Genomic DNA, 17,344 nt, shown 5'->3' with positions numbered 1-17,344 from the left:
TCAAACCTGTACACACCCTCGGATGATGGATATATCCTTGGTCTCTGAAAAGACTCTCCGAGAACTCACCCAGCTCTATTTTCTTGACAAGAGCCCTAGAATCAACCGTTGCCCGTGATCGAAAGCCGTACCCTCAGTCTGTTGAATAAAGACAGAAATGGTGAAAAGTAAAGAAACAAAATAAGAAGAGACGACCCTTTGCGCGCAACTTCATGAAGGGGTAGTAGTAATCTCAGAGAGCCTTCAACTTTGTAGGCCCTTTTCCCTAAACGCCATGAAAAAAATCCCGTAGTTTGTCATTAATAATAACCTTCGAGAACCACCCAAGATTGCATGACTTGTTTGTCAAATCGTCCCGCCGTGCGCCGCTTCTGTTGGCAATTTGATGTTTTCGCTCCGAAAAAAAGGAACGACGGCTTCCATCCTCGCCAGCGCCGCCAGAGACGATCGCCATGTTAGTGGGAATTGCCACCATTGAAGTCGATGTTCCCATTAAAGGTAATGTTCCCATTGAAGTCAATATTCCCGTTGAAACCAATGTTCTCACTCCTGCCGTCTGAGGCCGTGATTGTGAGGTGGCCAGCATTCACGGGTCTCTGGCCACCATCCTACATGACTGTCGAGGCCAGAAGGCGCTGTTCCACATCGTCCATACCCATGCCGTCCATACGAGGACCCTCTATTCCTTGAAGCCTTTGCTCAATCGCCTGGAATCGCGGTTCGTAGCCGCCAGCTCTCGCTTCCAGGTTCTCCATCCGCTTTTCGATGTTGTCGAGGCGCTGTTCGATGCGCATTAGGCCCTGGGCCATATCATGGCTTAGACGGTCGAGCTTGTTTGTGAATGATCGGATAGATGTAGCGAGCGGCGCGTTCTCCTGGCCAGGCGTACCAGCTGGAACTCGCGGTTCATGGTTGTGACGGCCCTCTTGAATAGCAAAGCGCCATTGGTTCCCGAGCTGAACTTCGCAGACGGCTTTGGCGCGAAAGGGACAATCAATCTTGCGCGTGGAGGGGTTGCGCTTCTTAGCAGTGCTGTTGTACTTGACACCACCGCGATCGCAAACAAGGTCGTAGCGAGTGGGTTTTCCGTCGCGGTAGTTTGAAGCGCGCAACTTGACGATGCCGTAGCCCTGGTCCTTGGCTACGCGCTGTACGGATGCCATCAAGTCATCGAAAGTCCTGAATATCCCTTCTGGTGGGGGTAATAGCGCTGGAGGTGGTGTATTCGGCATGACGAGTGATTGAGCCAGGGTGGCGGTTGTAACGGGTAGTTTGGGGAATGTGGGGGAGGGCAAATAGTTTGCCCAAGAAAAAAGACGGCTTCGGTGCGGTATAAGAAGTCTAGGTGCAAGGCGCAAGATGATATCGCGTACAGGCGAGGTGTGGTGTTGGTCGAGGTCGCGGTGGGAGTATGTATTGGACGGATGTACGTAGTATGCAAGAGGCTGGGCTGTGAGGACTTTTCCAATCCGCACTGTCGAACAAGTACGGAAACTAACAAGGTTTAGTGTTGATCCGGTCCGGACAAGGCGGCCCAGTGCCTATCAAGCCAAGCCTGCACAAGGGCGGGGCATGGGATGCAAGCTCGAGGCAGGTACGTACCTGAAGCTTTCTTTCCGCGCGTCAAGAGGGCAGTTGCAGGTGAGGTAACAAACAGGGTACAGAACTGTAGGTATGTGCTCGGCAGTAGGTAGCTGATGAGAGGTACCTGGCTGTAAGGGTTTTTACTTGGGGGTGTGTGAAGGGGTAATTGACGCGGTCAACGGTTCTGAATAGCGAAGACGAGAGCTTTGAGAAATGTCCAGATTTGGCAAAGTATTTGGAAGGAAGTGAATTGTGGAATGTGAATAGAAAGAGAAAGTGAAGAATTGATGGAATTCTGAGGCGACGTGGATGTCTTGCTAGATCCAAGTTCTGATATAAATCAAGTTCGGTTCCGAAGGGGTGTGAAGCTTCACGGTTAGAAGGACATAATACATCCATGCCAAGCACGTGATAGACTGAATGAAGCGTTTGGGTTGGTAGGTAGGGAGTGAGAGTGAGAGAAAGGCATTGGTCATTGCCCTGTGTCCGTCGTGGCAGGCAACGGGCAGACACAGCAGAGCGGTCTTTGTAGAGTGAGGAGGACCACGAATCGTTTCATGGTTATTGATTGAGTGCTTATCCGTATCTTACTTACCTCGCGATGAATCTCCAGACGACTTACCTATGACAGCAGTGATGCGCTGCGCTGTGCTCTAACTACCTAGTAGAGCAAACGTCACCCATCTAACGTCACCCATAACTATCGACACGGTGCGGGCTCTTCCCCCAAACAAACAAGCTCGCTCCAGTTCCACTCCCCATTGTCCCCGTTCCTGGTTCCTGGGCGGCCCTTGCTTGATTGAGGATTTGAGGCTCACACTCGTCCTTTGAAACCGATATCCAAAGACCTGGACTCTCTGTGCGACAGTATCGATTTTGTTGCCCTTATCTTACTTTTCTTCCAGAACTCAATAGAGAGCTCAAACAGAGTTGCTCAAAACAACTGAATGCGGTAGAAGTAGTACCAACGGTCAAAGCTTTCTCCCATCCCCCTTAAAACCAGCCCCCTACGTTACGCAGAGCAAAAACGACAAGACACTCAACTTCTCTATGTGTATACATATACGTATTCTCAACTTCTAGAACAATTCCCTGCGTCGCCATACCAGAGTCAACAAGCACTGGCCATCCAGACTGTTTCACCCATCTCGGAATAAAAATAGAGCCCTGTCCGCTTTTGCCTGTCCGATCCTTTCCCAATCCTTCACAAAAGGCTCCCATTTGTTCATCGGACTTCGGGCAACCACGGTTCTCGTGTTGCCCTTCAACCCCCTCAAGTGTTGTATACCCTACATTCGAACGGGCATACTACCCTATTCGCAACAATGACCCAGCAGCCTGCCGCCCAGAACCAGGCGCATGCTCAGGCGTCAAATGGCGCCGAGCAGGACGTCTGGGATGAGCAGCGGCTCCAGGAAGCCATGAAACAGCTCAAGCTTCTGCATATCAAGGTAACGTCGTTTTCTAACACGAAACACAATAAGATACAATCTTGCTGATCCGGCTCTTATCTCAGGTCCGGCGTCTAAATGACACCATCCCCAAGATGATCAAGCCGCTTGTGCAGAAACAGCCCTCACGTAGGTCGCCCAATTTGTCCTTGTCCAGAAACCCCCTGATCTAACTATGTTATATGTATAGCCGATGCCATGTTTGCTGCTTTCATGAACTCAGTCACTGAAGCACAGGCCAACATCAAAGAAGTCACCGATTTGATGCGTGATGAGAAAAGTCGTGAAGTGTTTGCTCAAGCCAGAAAGCGAAAAGCTGAAGAGCCTGAAGGTATCGAGAGCTGGGAGTACTATGACCATCCAGATTGGTTCAGGATGGATCAAGAGTGATGGGATTATTGGCACGGCGTTTGTGAGTTCTATTTGGGCGTGGTGCTGTGAGCGTTCGTTTATAGTTGAGATACATTTTTTCTCTTGGGTTCATTCATTTTCAGGAGAGAGGATCGAGGTAACAAAAGACCTACCACCTAAACAAATCAGACTATTTGTTGCTGTTCTAATACAGCTTCTATTGCAGCTTGATCTTATGAGATAGCTCCCACTCTTCCCACTAGTATTAGGATTAGCCAATCCAGAGAGTTTTCCACGGCGTAAAGTGTAGCCTCAACCTGGGGAGTGTGGCTGAGACTAAACCCTGCAAGTTGATCAACAACCCATCGTCAGAGCGAAAGAACAAAACTTCAAGCAAAGGCGAGGTATGTCTGATTACAAGAGAATATTGTGTGTATGACCAGTTCAGATATTATAAGTATTATTCAGCTACTTAATATAACAATCTACAATCAACTACGAGTTAGCACCTTCAATCACGCCAACATTGAAGTTTAAGCCAGACATACATACTAAGAGGGAAAGATCCACCTGCTCTTTCCTTTCGCTCATCCAGATCACGTGGCCCGGGGCTCTGAGGAAAGTGCCACCCACGAAAAATTTCCAAATTTACCCATCCAACGAGCCCATCTCTTCGCCCAGCCGTCACCACCAAATTTTCCACGTCGACAACCTCAACCACCGCAAAGATGGCCAACATGCGCGTTCAGTACCGCCGACGCAACGGGCAAGTACCCGCCTCTGCTCGCTCGAAATCGACTCGTCGAGCTGTATATTTTAGCCCACGGCAGTAACTAACAATTTGTTGCAGCTACAACACCACCTCCAACCGAACCCGAGTCATCAAGACTCCCGGTGGTGATATCCGTCTGCTTCACATCAAGAAGCGAGGCACTGTCCCCAAGTGCGGTGACTGCGGCTCCAAGCTCTCTGGTGTAAGTGCCTCTCGAAAACCGATGGGATTTATATGCGATGTGATGCGGGACAACAAGACGAACACATGAGACACGGGCATTGGGTGGCTTAGGGCGAACGATTGAGACACCACCATGGACGGAAGGCTATACATTTCATGACCTTGCATGGCATCCGACGACTTGCCAGACCAGCCCGCGATTCGTGTCGTCTTGCTCCATCACCGCAGAAAAAGTCCCGACTTGCTTTCGGAAACTTGGAACTAACTCAACTCTCCAATAGATCCCCGCTCTCCGACCCCGCGAGTACTCCCAGATCTCCAAGCCCAAGAAGACCGTCCAGCGCGCTTACGGTGGTTCTCGATGCGGTAACTGTGTTCGTGACCGTATTGTCCGAGCTTTCCTCATTGAGGAGCAGAAGATCGTCAAGAAGGTGTTGAAGGAGCAGGAGCAGAGCCAGAAGAAGAAATAAATGCAATCCTAATCGGATTTGGCTTTCTGCGTGGGAATGGCAAGGACCTCTGGGGATTCGGTTCATTGCTTTGGTGTTCATTAGGCAAAAAGGGACTGAATGCATGATACATCGGGCCGCGGCCAGAATGGATGGCCCTCTGCTGTCTTAGGACTGCTACTATCCTCTTGGTGACTTGAATGACAAAAGAACATCAAGCTGGCGTGGACCGCTGCCATTCGCACGAGTGATGATTCTGTGGACTGGTCAATGTGTGTATCTCAATGCACATTGGCGTGATGTGAAATAAAAGCTACCGGCGCCAGACGGTCAAAATATACAAGCCTGAAATTTTCTGATACATGCATTCAATTGTTGATCATAATCACTTTTCAAAATGTTAAGCATATTTGCTGTGTTGGAAGTACGTGCATATATCAATTAGGCTGGTACAATTTCAACATCATGACGTGCGGGACCTCGAAAAAATCCCCATTCCCCACGTAAAGTTGAATGTCTATGACCTATCTCAACTCCAACATCCAAAGTACATCGGGTCTCACACCAATCCTCCTTCATACACTCTTCGCGCCCTCGATACTCTCATAGTAATCACGGAATCATGGCATCGCGAAGCCTCATCCCATCATATAGCGCGCATCGTGCCGTATGCCAGGCCTTTACCCAGGCCCCTCGTTCCTCGATTACAGCTTTCAGAACCACGGCCGCGCCAGCCCTGTCTCCTCTACAGGCATCCCCTCGAAATCAGCGACTCTTTCACGCAGTCTCAAGCCGAAGAAAGGACCAACAACCGCCAGCGCAACCTCCACCAACCAACTTTAGCGACCTTGACGTGCTTGGAAACACCCCAGCGCCCTCGACCTCGGTTGACGTGTGCATGTACGATGGGTTTGGACTGAACAGCGGCCTTACAATTACAGGTGGCAATGGTGTTCTGTTGATTGACGGAGAGGTTTTCCACTGGCGACCATGGGAGGCCAAGGGTTCAATGAACCTCATCAACAAGAAGGGCCAATTCGAGCTCCCACCCAGTGCATTTGCGCTCTTTGACCTACTATGGCCTCGGCCTGGTGCGTGAGCCCCTACATTTCTGCCATCTGTCGAACAGATAACGGTCTCAGCCGGGGAGTCCCGAGTTAACGCAATTGCAGATCTTCTAATTATTGGAGTTGGACCGTCGAATGTGCCATTAGCTCCTGAAACGAGGCGAGCTATATCCGAACTTGGCATGCGAATCGAGCTTCTAGATACAAGGAATGCGGCTGCCCAATTCAATTTGCTGGCTACAGAGCGAGGTGTAGCGAACGTAGCGGCTGCTCTAATACCCATTGGATGGAAGGACGGTGTTGGAGCGAAATAAGAGCATAGCGATGTTATATTATAGTGGCAATCTTGTACACGTTTATTGTAAGAATATGGGTTAAGCAAGTTGTTTCGCCGCGATAGATATTGGTGTTGACTGAGAACTGTTTGGAAATTAACTTATTTGGGTATACTTGAATAGATCCTTGACGAGAGTGATTTTTTGGCGGCACCAAAATTTGAAATGTGCCAAAATAATTGCATCGCCTATAAAGGAAACCAATCGAAGAGATTGAGTAATATCTGGCTGTAAAAAACTCTGTATCAGAATTCGAGCCGTCATCGTATGTGTCCTTCAGGGTAGCTACTCGCGTAAAGACTAATAAACACAAGATCATGCAAAATCAGATAGACAACAAATCCTTGAACGATGATTCTGGAAACTATAGGGTTTGGTTTGTTTTTTTATCATTAATCACTGTCATTTTTCAAGTCTGAATTTCAGGGGTCATGAGAGAAGAGACATCTGATATTTTTTTGGTTTGTCATGTTCGCTAATACTAAACTGTTTATAAAAGAGATTGTCGGGAATCGTGACTGTCTATTGTGACAACGCTAACATTTATTCATTGATTAACCATACCGTGTGTTGTTTGTTTGTTATCGCTTCCAGACCTTAGACATTGTATCGCACATAAAGTCTGTCGAGAAAATGAGAGTGACGAATTCCGTTAGGTCTCGCCTTGGCAAATGTTTCGATGGCTTCCTGGACATCAAAGCCGCACTTCTCAACGAGGTAACACACAATAAAGTACCCCGTGCGGTTGAAGCCATAATGGCAGTGAACTCCGATCACGCATTGCTCTGGATCGCTCCATTCTTCCGTGAGAGCACGGTCAGCCTGGCTCTGGCGAATGTCATCGACCAACTTGATGAAGTCCTGAATCTCATGTGATAGCGGGGGAATCTTGGAGACCGTCGGAAATTTGTGGTAACGGATACCAGCTCGCTCGAGCCCGCGAGGGTCGTATACAGGCTGATCTTTGGAGATATCGATGACATCTTTTACAATAGAACTCCACTTTGAAACGAATTCCTCCGGACAGTGCACATCATCCGCTTCACGGAGCGTTTTGAGGGCACGGAAAATAGGCTTCCCAGGAGGTCCAATCGGATCCGACACAGGGTTGACAGACTTCCACTTGTTGAGATTCTTGACGTCCCATTTCCCTTCACGCGAAAGGTACTGCAGTTGCCAGGCAAGAGATAGTCTTCCTGTGACATTTGTAGCAAGAAAATCGGATATCAAGCCAGCAACAGCCCGAACCGAGCAAGGTGTATATAGTACAGCATGTGTTGCAGGTGCAGGCATCACAAAAGACTGGACAATCTTTTTAGGGTGACTTGGCTGAGGAGGGAGCTCGGTCAAGGTCTCATTTGGAGTCGAGGGATCGGTAGAACTGCCACCTTCTGGCGGAGTTTCGACGTGTGGAGATTTCACCTTCATAAAGTCTGCATCGGTGAGGTCGCTAATGCTTTGTGGTCGTGTTGAGATATTGACACGAGCAACAGTGTCAACAATGATCTCATGCATCTCTTGCCCATCTTCCGACTCTGGAGATGTCTTGTCTGGATCCAGAACTTTGACAATCTTTTCGGCTTCCTTTGGTGAAACGACGTTGTCCCTCTCGCCAGCGATTAGAAAAACAGGAATATCCAACCCTGCCCAGGTGTCCAGAGTTGGGAGACCACCCGTGGGCTTGCCATCATTGTAGACTGGTAGCGCACCGTTTGCCATTCGCCTCCAAACCGGAGTACGGCTCTGCTTGTTGAAACGATACTGCATTTTCCGAGTGGCTTTGTCGGCGCCCTGCCCAACAAAACGCTTTACACTTGCGCTCTCGGGGCCACCCCGACCGTCCCAGGCACGCCACAAGTCAAACAACCAACCTGGAATCCACATGGCTATCTTTGCCCACCTCGTCAACGACTCATTCGGAGGATTCGCGACTGGACAAATGGCTATTAGTCCTACCACATGATGCGACAGGTCAGTTGTGTGACGAAGCCCAGTGTTGGCCAATCTCGCAGACAGGGCAGTGCCCATGCTATGACCGATGAGAACCACACGCTGGCCTGCGCCTTTGTCCCGATAATCATTGATTATGATCTCCAAGAGCTCTACCAAAGCTTCTGTCGTATAAGCTGCCCAATCCGTGACCGAGAACTCAGAACGGCCGCATCCGGGGTAGTCGATTGCTAAACAGGGGGCCTCGTCGACCAGACTACATAGCAAAGGATGGAACTGAGCAACAGAGCCGCCAAGTCCATGCAGAAAGACCAGAAGAGGCAACGGAGGCTTCGGTAGTTGATCGGCCTTTGCATGTTGCCTGTAAAAAATTCGAATGCCAGAATACTTGAACCCACGGCTCTCGTAAGTCTTGAATTCCGAATGATCCCTGAGGAGGGGAGGGTCCGAGAGATGAGGGTCAGTGGAGTCGACAGCATCCCGGACGACGTCCACTACCTCTGCAGGAGCAGCCATGACGTGGGCAGTCCGAATTGGAAGACTTAAGTGAGGATATCGATAGCGACGTTGATTAGTCTCCGTGTTGCGAAAGACTCCGTAGTGATAATGTGTGTGGGAGTGTGTTAGAGCTGAGCAGGGATTTGGTAAACCGCCCTGTCTAGCTGTATCAGAGATTGCAGTTGTTGAGTCACCACCAATACGGTGCCACAAGTGTAATATAAATTCGTGTCGTTGCTATGTATCACCGTGGACAATCTTGATCCAATGTGATAAGTCACTAATTTTGCAGCGTTAGAATATAGGATACAGGCTGGAACGTATGTGAAAACTCACCTGGTTGTGAAAGCTTGGATGAATTTTCAGGCCCAGCTAAGTTTTTGAATCTCGACCCTTGAAGCCCCACGGAAACCGCGTCAAGTTAAGGCGCGCTGAAGACGAACACGGCCAGTTGAAGTTTGTATTCGAACAATGTCAAAAGTCGATACTGAATTCGATGAATTTATTAGTGGGTATTGAATAGCTTTACTAAATTGATGTTTGATCGACGATGATGAATTGCGAGATTGCGTTTGAATGCCTTGGTGTAGTTGCAGGAGCCAATTGGATTGTCTCCTTCTCCGTTGGGGGAAGCAACGAGATCACTATTGGAAGGAACTACTCTCGAACAAATTTGTGGGTCCGACAAACAAACAGAGAGATATTGGCAGTCTCGAATGAATATTCAGATAGTTGTCACAGAGAGCGTTGTATGGAAGTAGGAATGCTTTGATGATTCAGGTAAGGTGACTGTGATCTGGAGTGTTGATGGTAATGATTGATTCTCAGCCCTCATCGTTGTGGTATCAAAACAAAAGAGCACATTCAAGTTTGCTACCCATCGCTCTGCGTAACAAGAAACTTGACTCTATTAGCCTAAAGGATATAATAATTTTATCACTTAATACGATATTTGTCCTATCTTTAGGCTGTATTTATTCTGTATCCTATGCTAGACCTCAATCATTCGTCACTCCCTATCTGTTTATCTCAAATCATAATCTTTATCCTCCACCTCTTTCATAAACCGTGTCTTCATATCGCGATACCCATTAACCCTGGATAGCGTGGTGCTTGTTTCCAAGAGGCCATACCTCATCGAGGGCTTCCATACCTGCATCCTGAACCTTGATCTTGCTCATCTTGTCCTGCAATTCCTCGGTGATGGCGTCGACGTCAACCTCGAGGTACTCGCGCAGATACTTGCCCACGTCAGTGTTCTCCACGTTACCGCGGATGTTCTCTGTTCGGGGTCCACCAGAGCTGTAGATGTTGACATCAACTGCGGTATGGCCGTGAGTGCTCCACCCGATGTGTGCACGCAGAGAAATGAGAGCCGAGAAGAGGACAAGGGCGCTCTCAGGGTGCTCTGCAATGGTGGTGATCTCTTTGTCTGAGGCGTTGGAGATACCGAGACCACGGATAATGAGTTCCTCGTTAATGTACTCCTTGAGCTTTTCCTTGTTCTTCTTGGCCTCAGAGTTCGAGGCGATATGGGCGTTGAGCTTCGCGTGGAGCCACTCAGCTGAGGCAGTCGCGTTGGCAAGGACCTTGGGGTACCAGTTGTAAACAGGGAGGTGGCCAGGTTCCTGAAGCGCGGTAGCAAGGCCACCTGTTTCGTGATCACTGGTTGCAACGAGAACAGTCTCGGTCTTGCTCTCCTTGATGAAGTCGAGGACAGCTCGGAAGGTCTTGTCGTACTCAAGAACCTCGTGGACCTGAGCGGCGGGATCATTGATGTGACCAGCATGGTCGATTCGGCTGCCCTCAATCATGATGAAGAAGCCCTTGTCGCTCTTCTCAGTAGCCTTCTCAAGAGCACGAAGAGCAGTCTTGGCCATTTCGCTCAGCGAAGGGTAGACATCGTTGTGGTTTCGGCGGTCAATCTCGAAGGGGATGTCGCTTGACGCAAACAGTCCGAGGAAAGGCAGCTTCACATTGTTGCCGCCCTTGAGAGCATCAAAACCAGCCCGGTCATCAGCGTAGGTCCAGTTGTGCTTCTCCTTTGCAATCTTGACCACGTCGGTATCGTCAGCTCGGCAGCTGCCCTCCGCGCTGCTAGGCAGGTAGTTGCATCGACCACCACCAAGCATCAGGTCGACGGTTCGTCCGAGTACACCCTCTCCGATCTGCTGAAGAGCAATCTCATCTTCCATTTCACGGAGCACAACGTGCGAGTTGAAGCAGGCTGGAGTCGCATCCTAAGGAGAATCAGTTAGCTTCGCCGTGGCTTATCTAGGCTTCTTGAGATTGCGCATACCTCAATCTTCGTAGTCACAACGAGACCAGTGTGGTATCCAGCGCGCTTTGCAGCTTCCAAGACCGTTCCGCAAGGATCGTGGTTTGGCAGAGTAGAAATGGCACCGTTGTAGGTCTTCTTTCCGCAGGAGAAGGCAGTGGCACCGGCAGCGCTGTCGGTGACAAGGGAGCTATTGGAGCGAGTCCTGCTCGTGCCCCAAAAATGCTTGTCGAGGGTGAGGGTATCGCCAAAATGGAGATCTTCAACGTGCTGTCGGTAGCTGCGAGTCAAGGACAATGTAGCGGGGCCCATGCCATCTGACACCATGAAGACGAGATTTCGCTTCGTGGCAGGTGTGTTGTGGTCATGCTTTGTCTGCTGCTCATGTTGGGTCCAGATAGCGACGACAATAACAGCGGCTGTAGCGATCAAAGCCCAGGCAAACAAGCCGAGCTCACGGAGACGCGAGTTTCGATGGGCCTTGCTTTCGGCCTGGGTATCGGAGCGGTCGTGACCGGACCCGGACAAGAGAGGATCGCTTTCGTTGGCCTGAGGAGATGACATTGTTAGCTAGGAATACATCAAGGGATGACAAGTGTTGAGTTGAAGCAGAAGCGAAAGAAAAAGAAGAGGGAGACAAACCATTGTAACTATCTGGCCGCGTAAGAAAGGAGTGTTGTGCAAGGTTGAAAAACACAAAATGGTTGGAAGACGACTATGACATTGTTGCACATTTATGCGACACTGCCTGTTAGAGCTGCACGCGGGGAGCTGGAGCTGTGACTTCCATGGAACGCTAGTGGGCACGGCTGGCTACTAAGGTACAATGCAGGGAGGCTAGGGTTCCATTATCAGTGGAGCTTGTGACATCAGTAGTTCCGGAGGGTGGAGCGGTAAAGGTGCGATTGCACCGAGACATGATCGATAACCAATAACGATAACTCGCCTTGACCACGGGAGCTTCTTAAGATCATGGGATTCCTTCCAGGGGGTGACAGAAAGCCTAAAACATAATCTTTTGGTGTCTAAAATGAACGACTTAAGACCGGGTCCAAGATAATACAGAATGACCAAATTATTTCATGTCCTGGGCAAGTAGTATCAAGTTTTCTGCAACACTGAGGCTCTTGTAGATAGATCCCATGAGCCGCATTCAATCCTTCACGTGGGCATACATAAGCGCCAACTTTAACGGTGAACCTTCTATAACCTTTGATGACATGACTCGCGTTCTCAGAACAAAACCTCGGGGCGCGCCACTATTCCCTCTTGTTTACAATGAGAAGAGGTAGTGGAAGCAGGCGACATCCGTACGGCACGTTTCAACAGGCTGCGACGGCTCCCGGTGACCCTTCCGATACGATAATTGAACGATAATCCGAATTAACGAGCCCAAGACAATATTTCTTTTCATCTGACCTTGTCTCGGACAGAATCGTATTGATCGGAGCCTAGACAATAAGCTTTCAGCCACCCCCTTTCCTCCAGATAACCCAAGAACAAAACATTGCCATTGTTCCTGGACGGCCAAGTGGCCGATTTGCATCATGGCAGCACTGCATTCCCAACCGCTCACATAGAAGCTCAAGTGGATGAGCAGAATGGAACCAATGGTTGCTGGAATAAGAGTGACAGCTCGGTGTCACAGAGGGGTTTGTGGTTCTTCCGTCATGCTTGGAGCAACCCATCTGCACGTTGCTTTTCGGAACGAGTGATGACGGCTGTCAAACCAGTTCGCTAGGGGAGAATTGCTACACACAAACGTGAAAGCTAACCAGCAATGGACTATCAAACGGAACAGATGGCCAAGCCCTACAATCAGCGAAGTCGCTGATGTAGGTAGCGCGTTCGAACCATTGACAACAAACGACTCTTCCCACTTTCAAACAACGGATTATACTGACCATGATATGTCTTGACCATACTCAGTCAACATACCTCCAAGTCTTCCCATCAGCGCAATCGTTATGCTTGTCGTTCTCTGGATTCGCTCATGCTACTCAACGAGCGACACACATAAAAAACCTCAAGACACAGAAAAAGATCTGAAATGCCCACATGTGTGGCTACGTTCTATTCCTAAACCTTTGCGGATGTTTTGGGGAGCTTCTGTTCGACACGGCTTGCCCCCTGATATACCAAGAGATTAACCGTATCAACAATGCAGAAGCATGGACAGCAGACACCATCAACGAGCTACCCTTCGAAGTCCCGGATTACTGCGTTCCTGGTTGGCACAACACGTGGATCATCTCAAGCCATGAGGTTTGCTCCCCTCAATGGTGGTCCAACTGCCCTTCTGTCACAGTACCAGGCTATCCACAATTTTGCCACGCGGGTAATGGGGGAATCTAAAGTCGAGATTGTACGATTACGACGGCGAACTAGAGGCGGACAGCGCGAGCTGTGATAAAGGGATGCTATGGCTGCAGCCGGATTGCTGATGAAGACGGCAGCTGCGAATGGGGATATCTATGTAATTCATAATAGGCACATGTGCAGTCTGCTATGAGTGTAAACCACAAAGTTTTACTTGAGTTTATGGATCGACTGTTGCCTGTGACTGGGGGATATGGAAGTCACAAATTCAGGGCCGCATCCGAAGTTAAGGTCGGAGTTCTCTCGATCGTATAACCTTCAGGAGGAGCGTTGTACATCTCGGCCGTTCACATCAGTACGAATTCTTCCCCCCTTTGGGACTAGTAGTTTCTTCCTTTCTCATTTACTCATGGGCGATCAAGTCAGACCGAAGATGCACCTTGGTGACCCCAAGTACCTTGAGTAACGGAGATTGGGGTAGTATAAGGGAACCCTTTTCTAGCTGAACTGTCATGCTTCGGAGTTTTCAAGGTAAGAATGAAGATGAGGTCTTTGTCGCCATGATATTATATTTCCTCATAACGATGTGAAGTGAAAAGAATGAGCGCGCTTTAGCTGTTAACCTTGTTACACAGACCGAGACGCCAAGATTAGTAGATATTTATTCGTATGACCTTGATATGCGGTCCTACAGTATTGCGCCAAAAGTTCCAACATGCCCAGATAATCTTGTTGAGTCGAGTTGTAATAATGCATAACTACCTATTTGTATAAAAATAGCATGACTTCCCGAGACAGCTAGATAGAACCTGGCAGTTTGCTATTGTAAGGAGGCTTTACGAGATATTTACTCTTCCATCCTGATTGTTGGCTGTTATTAATACTCAAACTAATTATCCAATAGAAATAATTTATATATACTACCTATCACTTATACCGAGCATATGGCGTCTTATTTTCGTCTTAGCTGTCCAGGCTGCATAGCCCTCTGTGCCGAGGCGGGATAAATGTGGATAACGAAGCTTGGTACGAAAGCTTAGCTAAATGGGATGAGACTGCTAATTGACGATTGGCGTGGGGTTTTTCGCGTGCCGTGTCCGAGAACGATGCCATAATCGCTCAAAATTCATGCCGTCCTGCCGTCGTAAACATTTTTTCACGGCCTAAGAACGGATAATCGGCTTCAGTTCAAGATGAGCTCAATCGTAATGTGCCAATGAAGCTTGGTGGGTTACTCTGCTGCCAGCGACAGAGACAGAGAGCAGAGAGCAGCCCCCTATTCCTAATCCCTAATCACAATCCTAATCTTTCTCCATCCCGAAACCACTTTCGGTGTTGGTGCTGACGGGCTTCTCCTTCCCTTGCATTGTGACAACCTGGTTGGATTTATTTTTGTTCCAAGTTCGTATCTTATATCTACCACCAAAGTACCATATTTTCCACCTCAGCTGAAACTGATGGCTGAACCTTCATCTTCAACTTCAGCCTCAGCACTGTTTTTCTTGCTCCATTCTTTCCTGGCTGAAGGATAGAGTTCTATTTCTTAACCCCCTTCCCTTCTCTATTGCGCATCCAGTAACCAAACTCCCACAATGTCGATTTCGCGAGACTTCGCTCTCCCAGCGGAGCAAGACTCTTCGATGCAGGACGACATAGAGCTGCACAGTCGCCAAAGCCAATCCTCCAATACAAACGTTTCCGACGAAAAGGCCGAGCAGCATGTCCGCTACAACCTCACTCTCAACACTCAGAACCTCTCTCCGCCACCGGCCGAGCCTGTGCGACCAGTGCGATCCGATACCGAAGTCCATCGCGAGATGAACTTCTCGCCCTCGATATTGCGACGCCGACTGACTCGCGTTCCGACGTTTAAGACGGTTGAGGACTACGATGAGTTTGAGACCACATTTGGCGATCGCCCAGGCTGGCAACCTGGTTCCGAACCTGGCTACGACCCTATGCTCCCTGATGGAGGGCACGCATCCATGCCTGCGCTCCATGCCGCCTGTGAAATTTCCGTTATCGACTTTGCGCAAGACAATATGGTTAAGCGTCACTTTGACAATGCGAGTTTCATAGCCTTTCTGGACGAACCCAAGGAGGAATGGGCAAAATGCCGATGGATCAACGTCAATGGGCTAAGTTGGGATGTGATCCAGGCCATTGGTAGCAAAAAGGGCCTGCATAAATTAGCTCTGGAGGATTTGATGCAAATTCGAAACCGAACCAAGGCTGACTGGTATCCAAACCATGCCTTTATTGTCATGACGTTGCAAAAGCTTGTTCATTTGGTGGATGATGAGGACGACACGACTGATACTAGCAGTACCTACTCGTCAAAGACTGTGGGTAGGCTCAGAGGATCAGTCAGGCAGCTCTGGAAAAGTCGCAAGACCGCAGATCCTGAAAAGAATTTCGAAAGCAGTTTACGAGCGCGGGAAGTAGCATCAGATCTACAAGAGACAGGGATGATACGAACGCTACAGCGATACCATGCTTCTGGAAATGAAGCGCGAACAGAATTCATGGAGAGCCACTCCTCCCTTGCACCTTATCAGATGGCCGTTTCAGCAGAGCAGGTCTCTATCTTTTTGACATCAGACAACACCGTTATTTCTTTCTTCGAGGTGTCGGCCGGTGACATCGAGCGGCCTATTGTGACGCGTCTCAGCACTCCGGGTACAATTCTACGCGAGTCCAACGACGCATCTCTCTTGTGCCAAGGTATAATCGATGCTATCATTGATCTCGCTATTCCTTTGACAGCTATCTATACGGATATCATTGCCGACATCGAATTGGACGTTCTTACCGCCCCGAGCATCAGCCAGAGCAAGAAGCTCTACGTTTGCATCAGTGAGATCAACAAGATGCTCAGTTTCTTGAATCCAATCGACAACCTTGTCAATGTCCTTCGCGATCACAAGACTTCGATGACCCATGAGGTTGCCATGCAGGAGCTTGAGAATCCTTCAACCGGCGTCATAGTGACTCCCATGACGCATACCTACCTTGGCGATGTTCTTGATCACTGTATTATGATCACTGAGGCTCTCCAACAGCTCAAACAGTCATCCGATAACCTGATAAACCTTATTTTCAACACGATTTCAGCCCATCAAAACGAGTCGATGAAACAGCTCACGACGGTCACAATTATTTTCTTGCCGTTGACATTCATTACTGGTTTCTTTGGACAAAACTTTGCTGCGGAGGGATTTCCCGAGATCCACCACGGTATCTGGTATTTGTAAGTGTGCCTCGATCCACTGTTGTTGATTCAAAAATCTAACAGTTTCCAGCTGGGCTTGCGCTGTTCCCACTGTCGTGGCCACGATATTGATTCTCATGAGAGAAATGATCTACAACTGGCTTATCAGACTTGTGCAGAGAAGACACATTCTTACGCTGAGGAAAAAGAAGAAGAGGTCGAAGCAACAAAAGATCAAGCTCAAGGTGTGATTGACCACTTGTTGTATAGGTCTGGATGGTTAAAATATTTGGTTTTAATGATACCCAAGCATTGGAAAACAGAGCGGGAGTAGTGTTATCGATGAGAAGCATCGGATTGAAGCGCAGCGTTTAGGAGCAGTTTCTACTGAATTCCCATAGACATAATGATAGTTTCTTGTGAGAACTTGAGGCTATTCAGAAGGACAGCAATAAGAAATGTATTAATTTGCCTCCCTGCAGAGCTTCGGCTTCTTGAGTGATGGCTGATTGCTTTTAACATCCATTCCAATGCGAGACCATGCCAGCATGAGACTGCGTGTTGCACTTCTGCAAACAGTCCCAAACAGATGAACAACCCACGCTGCCATCCTTGCCACGACGGTACGCCTATTGCTCGCATCTAAATATCCAAAGCATAAATATTATCACAAACAAATCATTATGATGCCATGCGATGATTTACGGAAAAGTCGAGCGCTTACATAAGGTTCGTTGGATAGTTTACAAGCTTGGGCCCCTGTAGCCTACAGGCAGCAACCACTCCTGCCCCATCTGAAGCTCATGCCCAGAACATGTTCACGGCGCTCATCTCACCACAGCCAAGGTCTGGCTGGACTTAAAATGAAACATATCCCGACTTGAGAGTGGCATATA

At 48.7% G+C, this 17,344-nt stretch overlaps 7 protein-coding genes across 7 annotated transcripts; 4 read left to right on the top strand and 3 right to left on the bottom strand.

Moving 5' to 3' along the window:
• Nucleotides 1-608: 608 nt before the first annotated feature.
• Nucleotides 609-1,232, bottom strand: FGSG_04147 (uncharacterized protein; the record flags this gene model as incomplete). Its single annotated transcript, XM_011323181.1, has 1 exon — nt 609-1,232. One exon carries the CDS (start codon nt 1,230-1,232, stop codon nt 609-611), a length of 624 nt encoding a protein of 207 aa, XP_011321483.1.
• A 1,677-nt stretch (nt 1,233-2,909) lies between these two features.
• FGSG_04148 (uncharacterized protein) lies at nt 2,910-3,425 on the top strand (the record flags this gene model as incomplete). The annotated part of the gene is made up of 3 exons (XM_011323180.1): nt 2,910-3,035; nt 3,101-3,164; nt 3,226-3,425. The coding sequence occupies 3 exons, from the start codon at nt 2,910-2,912 to the stop codon at nt 3,423-3,425; spliced, it is 390 nt and encodes a 129-aa protein (XP_011321482.1).
• Nucleotides 3,426-4,045: 620 nt separating this feature from the next.
• FGSG_04149 (uncharacterized protein) lies at nt 4,046-5,185 on the top strand. The gene is made up of 3 exons (XM_011323179.1): nt 4,046-4,152; nt 4,237-4,360; nt 4,623-5,185. The coding sequence occupies exons 1-3, from the start codon at nt 4,115-4,117 to the stop codon at nt 4,809-4,811; spliced, it is 351 nt and encodes a 116-aa protein (XP_011321481.1). The 5' UTR covers nt 4,046-4,114; the 3' UTR covers nt 4,812-5,185.
• A 131-nt stretch (nt 5,186-5,316) lies between these two features.
• On the top strand, nt 5,317-6,171 carry FGSG_04150 (uncharacterized protein; the record flags this gene model as incomplete). The annotated part of the gene is made up of 2 exons (XM_011323178.1): nt 5,317-5,881; nt 6,005-6,171. Exons 1-2 carry the CDS (start codon nt 5,413-5,415, stop codon nt 6,169-6,171), a joined length of 636 nt encoding a protein of 211 aa, XP_011321480.1. The 5' UTR covers nt 5,317-5,412.
• Nucleotides 6,172-6,789: 618 nt separating this feature from the next.
• Nucleotides 6,790-8,658, bottom strand: FGSG_04151 (uncharacterized protein; the record flags this gene model as incomplete). The annotated part of the gene is made up of 1 exon (XM_011323177.1): nt 6,790-8,658. The coding sequence occupies one exon, from the start codon at nt 8,656-8,658 to the stop codon at nt 6,790-6,792; it is 1,869 nt and encodes a 622-aa protein (XP_011321479.1).
• A 913-nt stretch (nt 8,659-9,571) lies between these two features.
• FGSG_04152 (repressible alkaline phosphatase precursor) lies at nt 9,572-11,613 on the bottom strand. Its single transcript, XM_011323176.1, has 3 exons — nt 11,561-11,613; nt 10,940-11,467; nt 9,572-10,880 (listed from the first exon to the last, which is right to left on the bottom strand). Exons 1-3 carry the CDS (start codon nt 11,561-11,563, stop codon nt 9,732-9,734), a joined length of 1,680 nt encoding a protein of 559 aa, XP_011321478.1. The 5' UTR covers nt 11,564-11,613; the 3' UTR covers nt 9,572-9,731.
• A 3,216-nt stretch (nt 11,614-14,829) lies between these two features.
• FGSG_04153 (uncharacterized protein) lies at nt 14,830-16,849 on the top strand (the record flags this gene model as incomplete). The annotated part of the gene is made up of 4 exons (XM_011323175.1): nt 14,830-15,586; nt 15,758-16,487; nt 16,618-16,693; nt 16,772-16,849. The coding sequence occupies 4 exons, from the start codon at nt 14,830-14,832 to the stop codon at nt 16,847-16,849; spliced, it is 1,641 nt and encodes a 546-aa protein (XP_011321477.1).
• Nucleotides 16,850-17,344: the final 495 nt, after the last annotated feature.

Source organism: Fusarium graminearum, chromosome 2, assembly GCF_000240135.3.
Source record: "Fusarium graminearum PH-1 chromosome 2, whole genome shotgun sequence".
NCBI classification, from domain to species: Eukaryota; Fungi; Ascomycota; class Sordariomycetes; order Hypocreales; family Nectriaceae; genus Fusarium; species Fusarium graminearum.
This window is presented reverse-complemented; position numbering and strand designations above follow the sequence as displayed.

Coding starts and splice junctions, on each gene's coding strand:
- FGSG_04149 (XM_011323179.1), top strand. CDS start 4,115: ATGGCCAACATGCGCGTTCAGTACCGCCGACGCAACGG. Junction 4,153..4,236: donor CAGTACCGCCGACGCAACGG/GCAAGTACCCGC, acceptor AATTTGTTGCAG/CTACAACACCACCTCCAACC. Junction 4,361..4,622: donor GCGGCTCCAAGCTCTCTGGT/GTAAGTGCCTCT, acceptor ACTCTCCAATAG/ATCCCCGCTCTCCGACCCCG.
- FGSG_04152 (XM_011323176.1), bottom strand. Junction 10,881..10,939: donor TTGTGACTACGAAGATTGAG/GTATGCGCAATC, acceptor GATTCTCCTTAG/GATGCGACTCCAGCCTGCTT.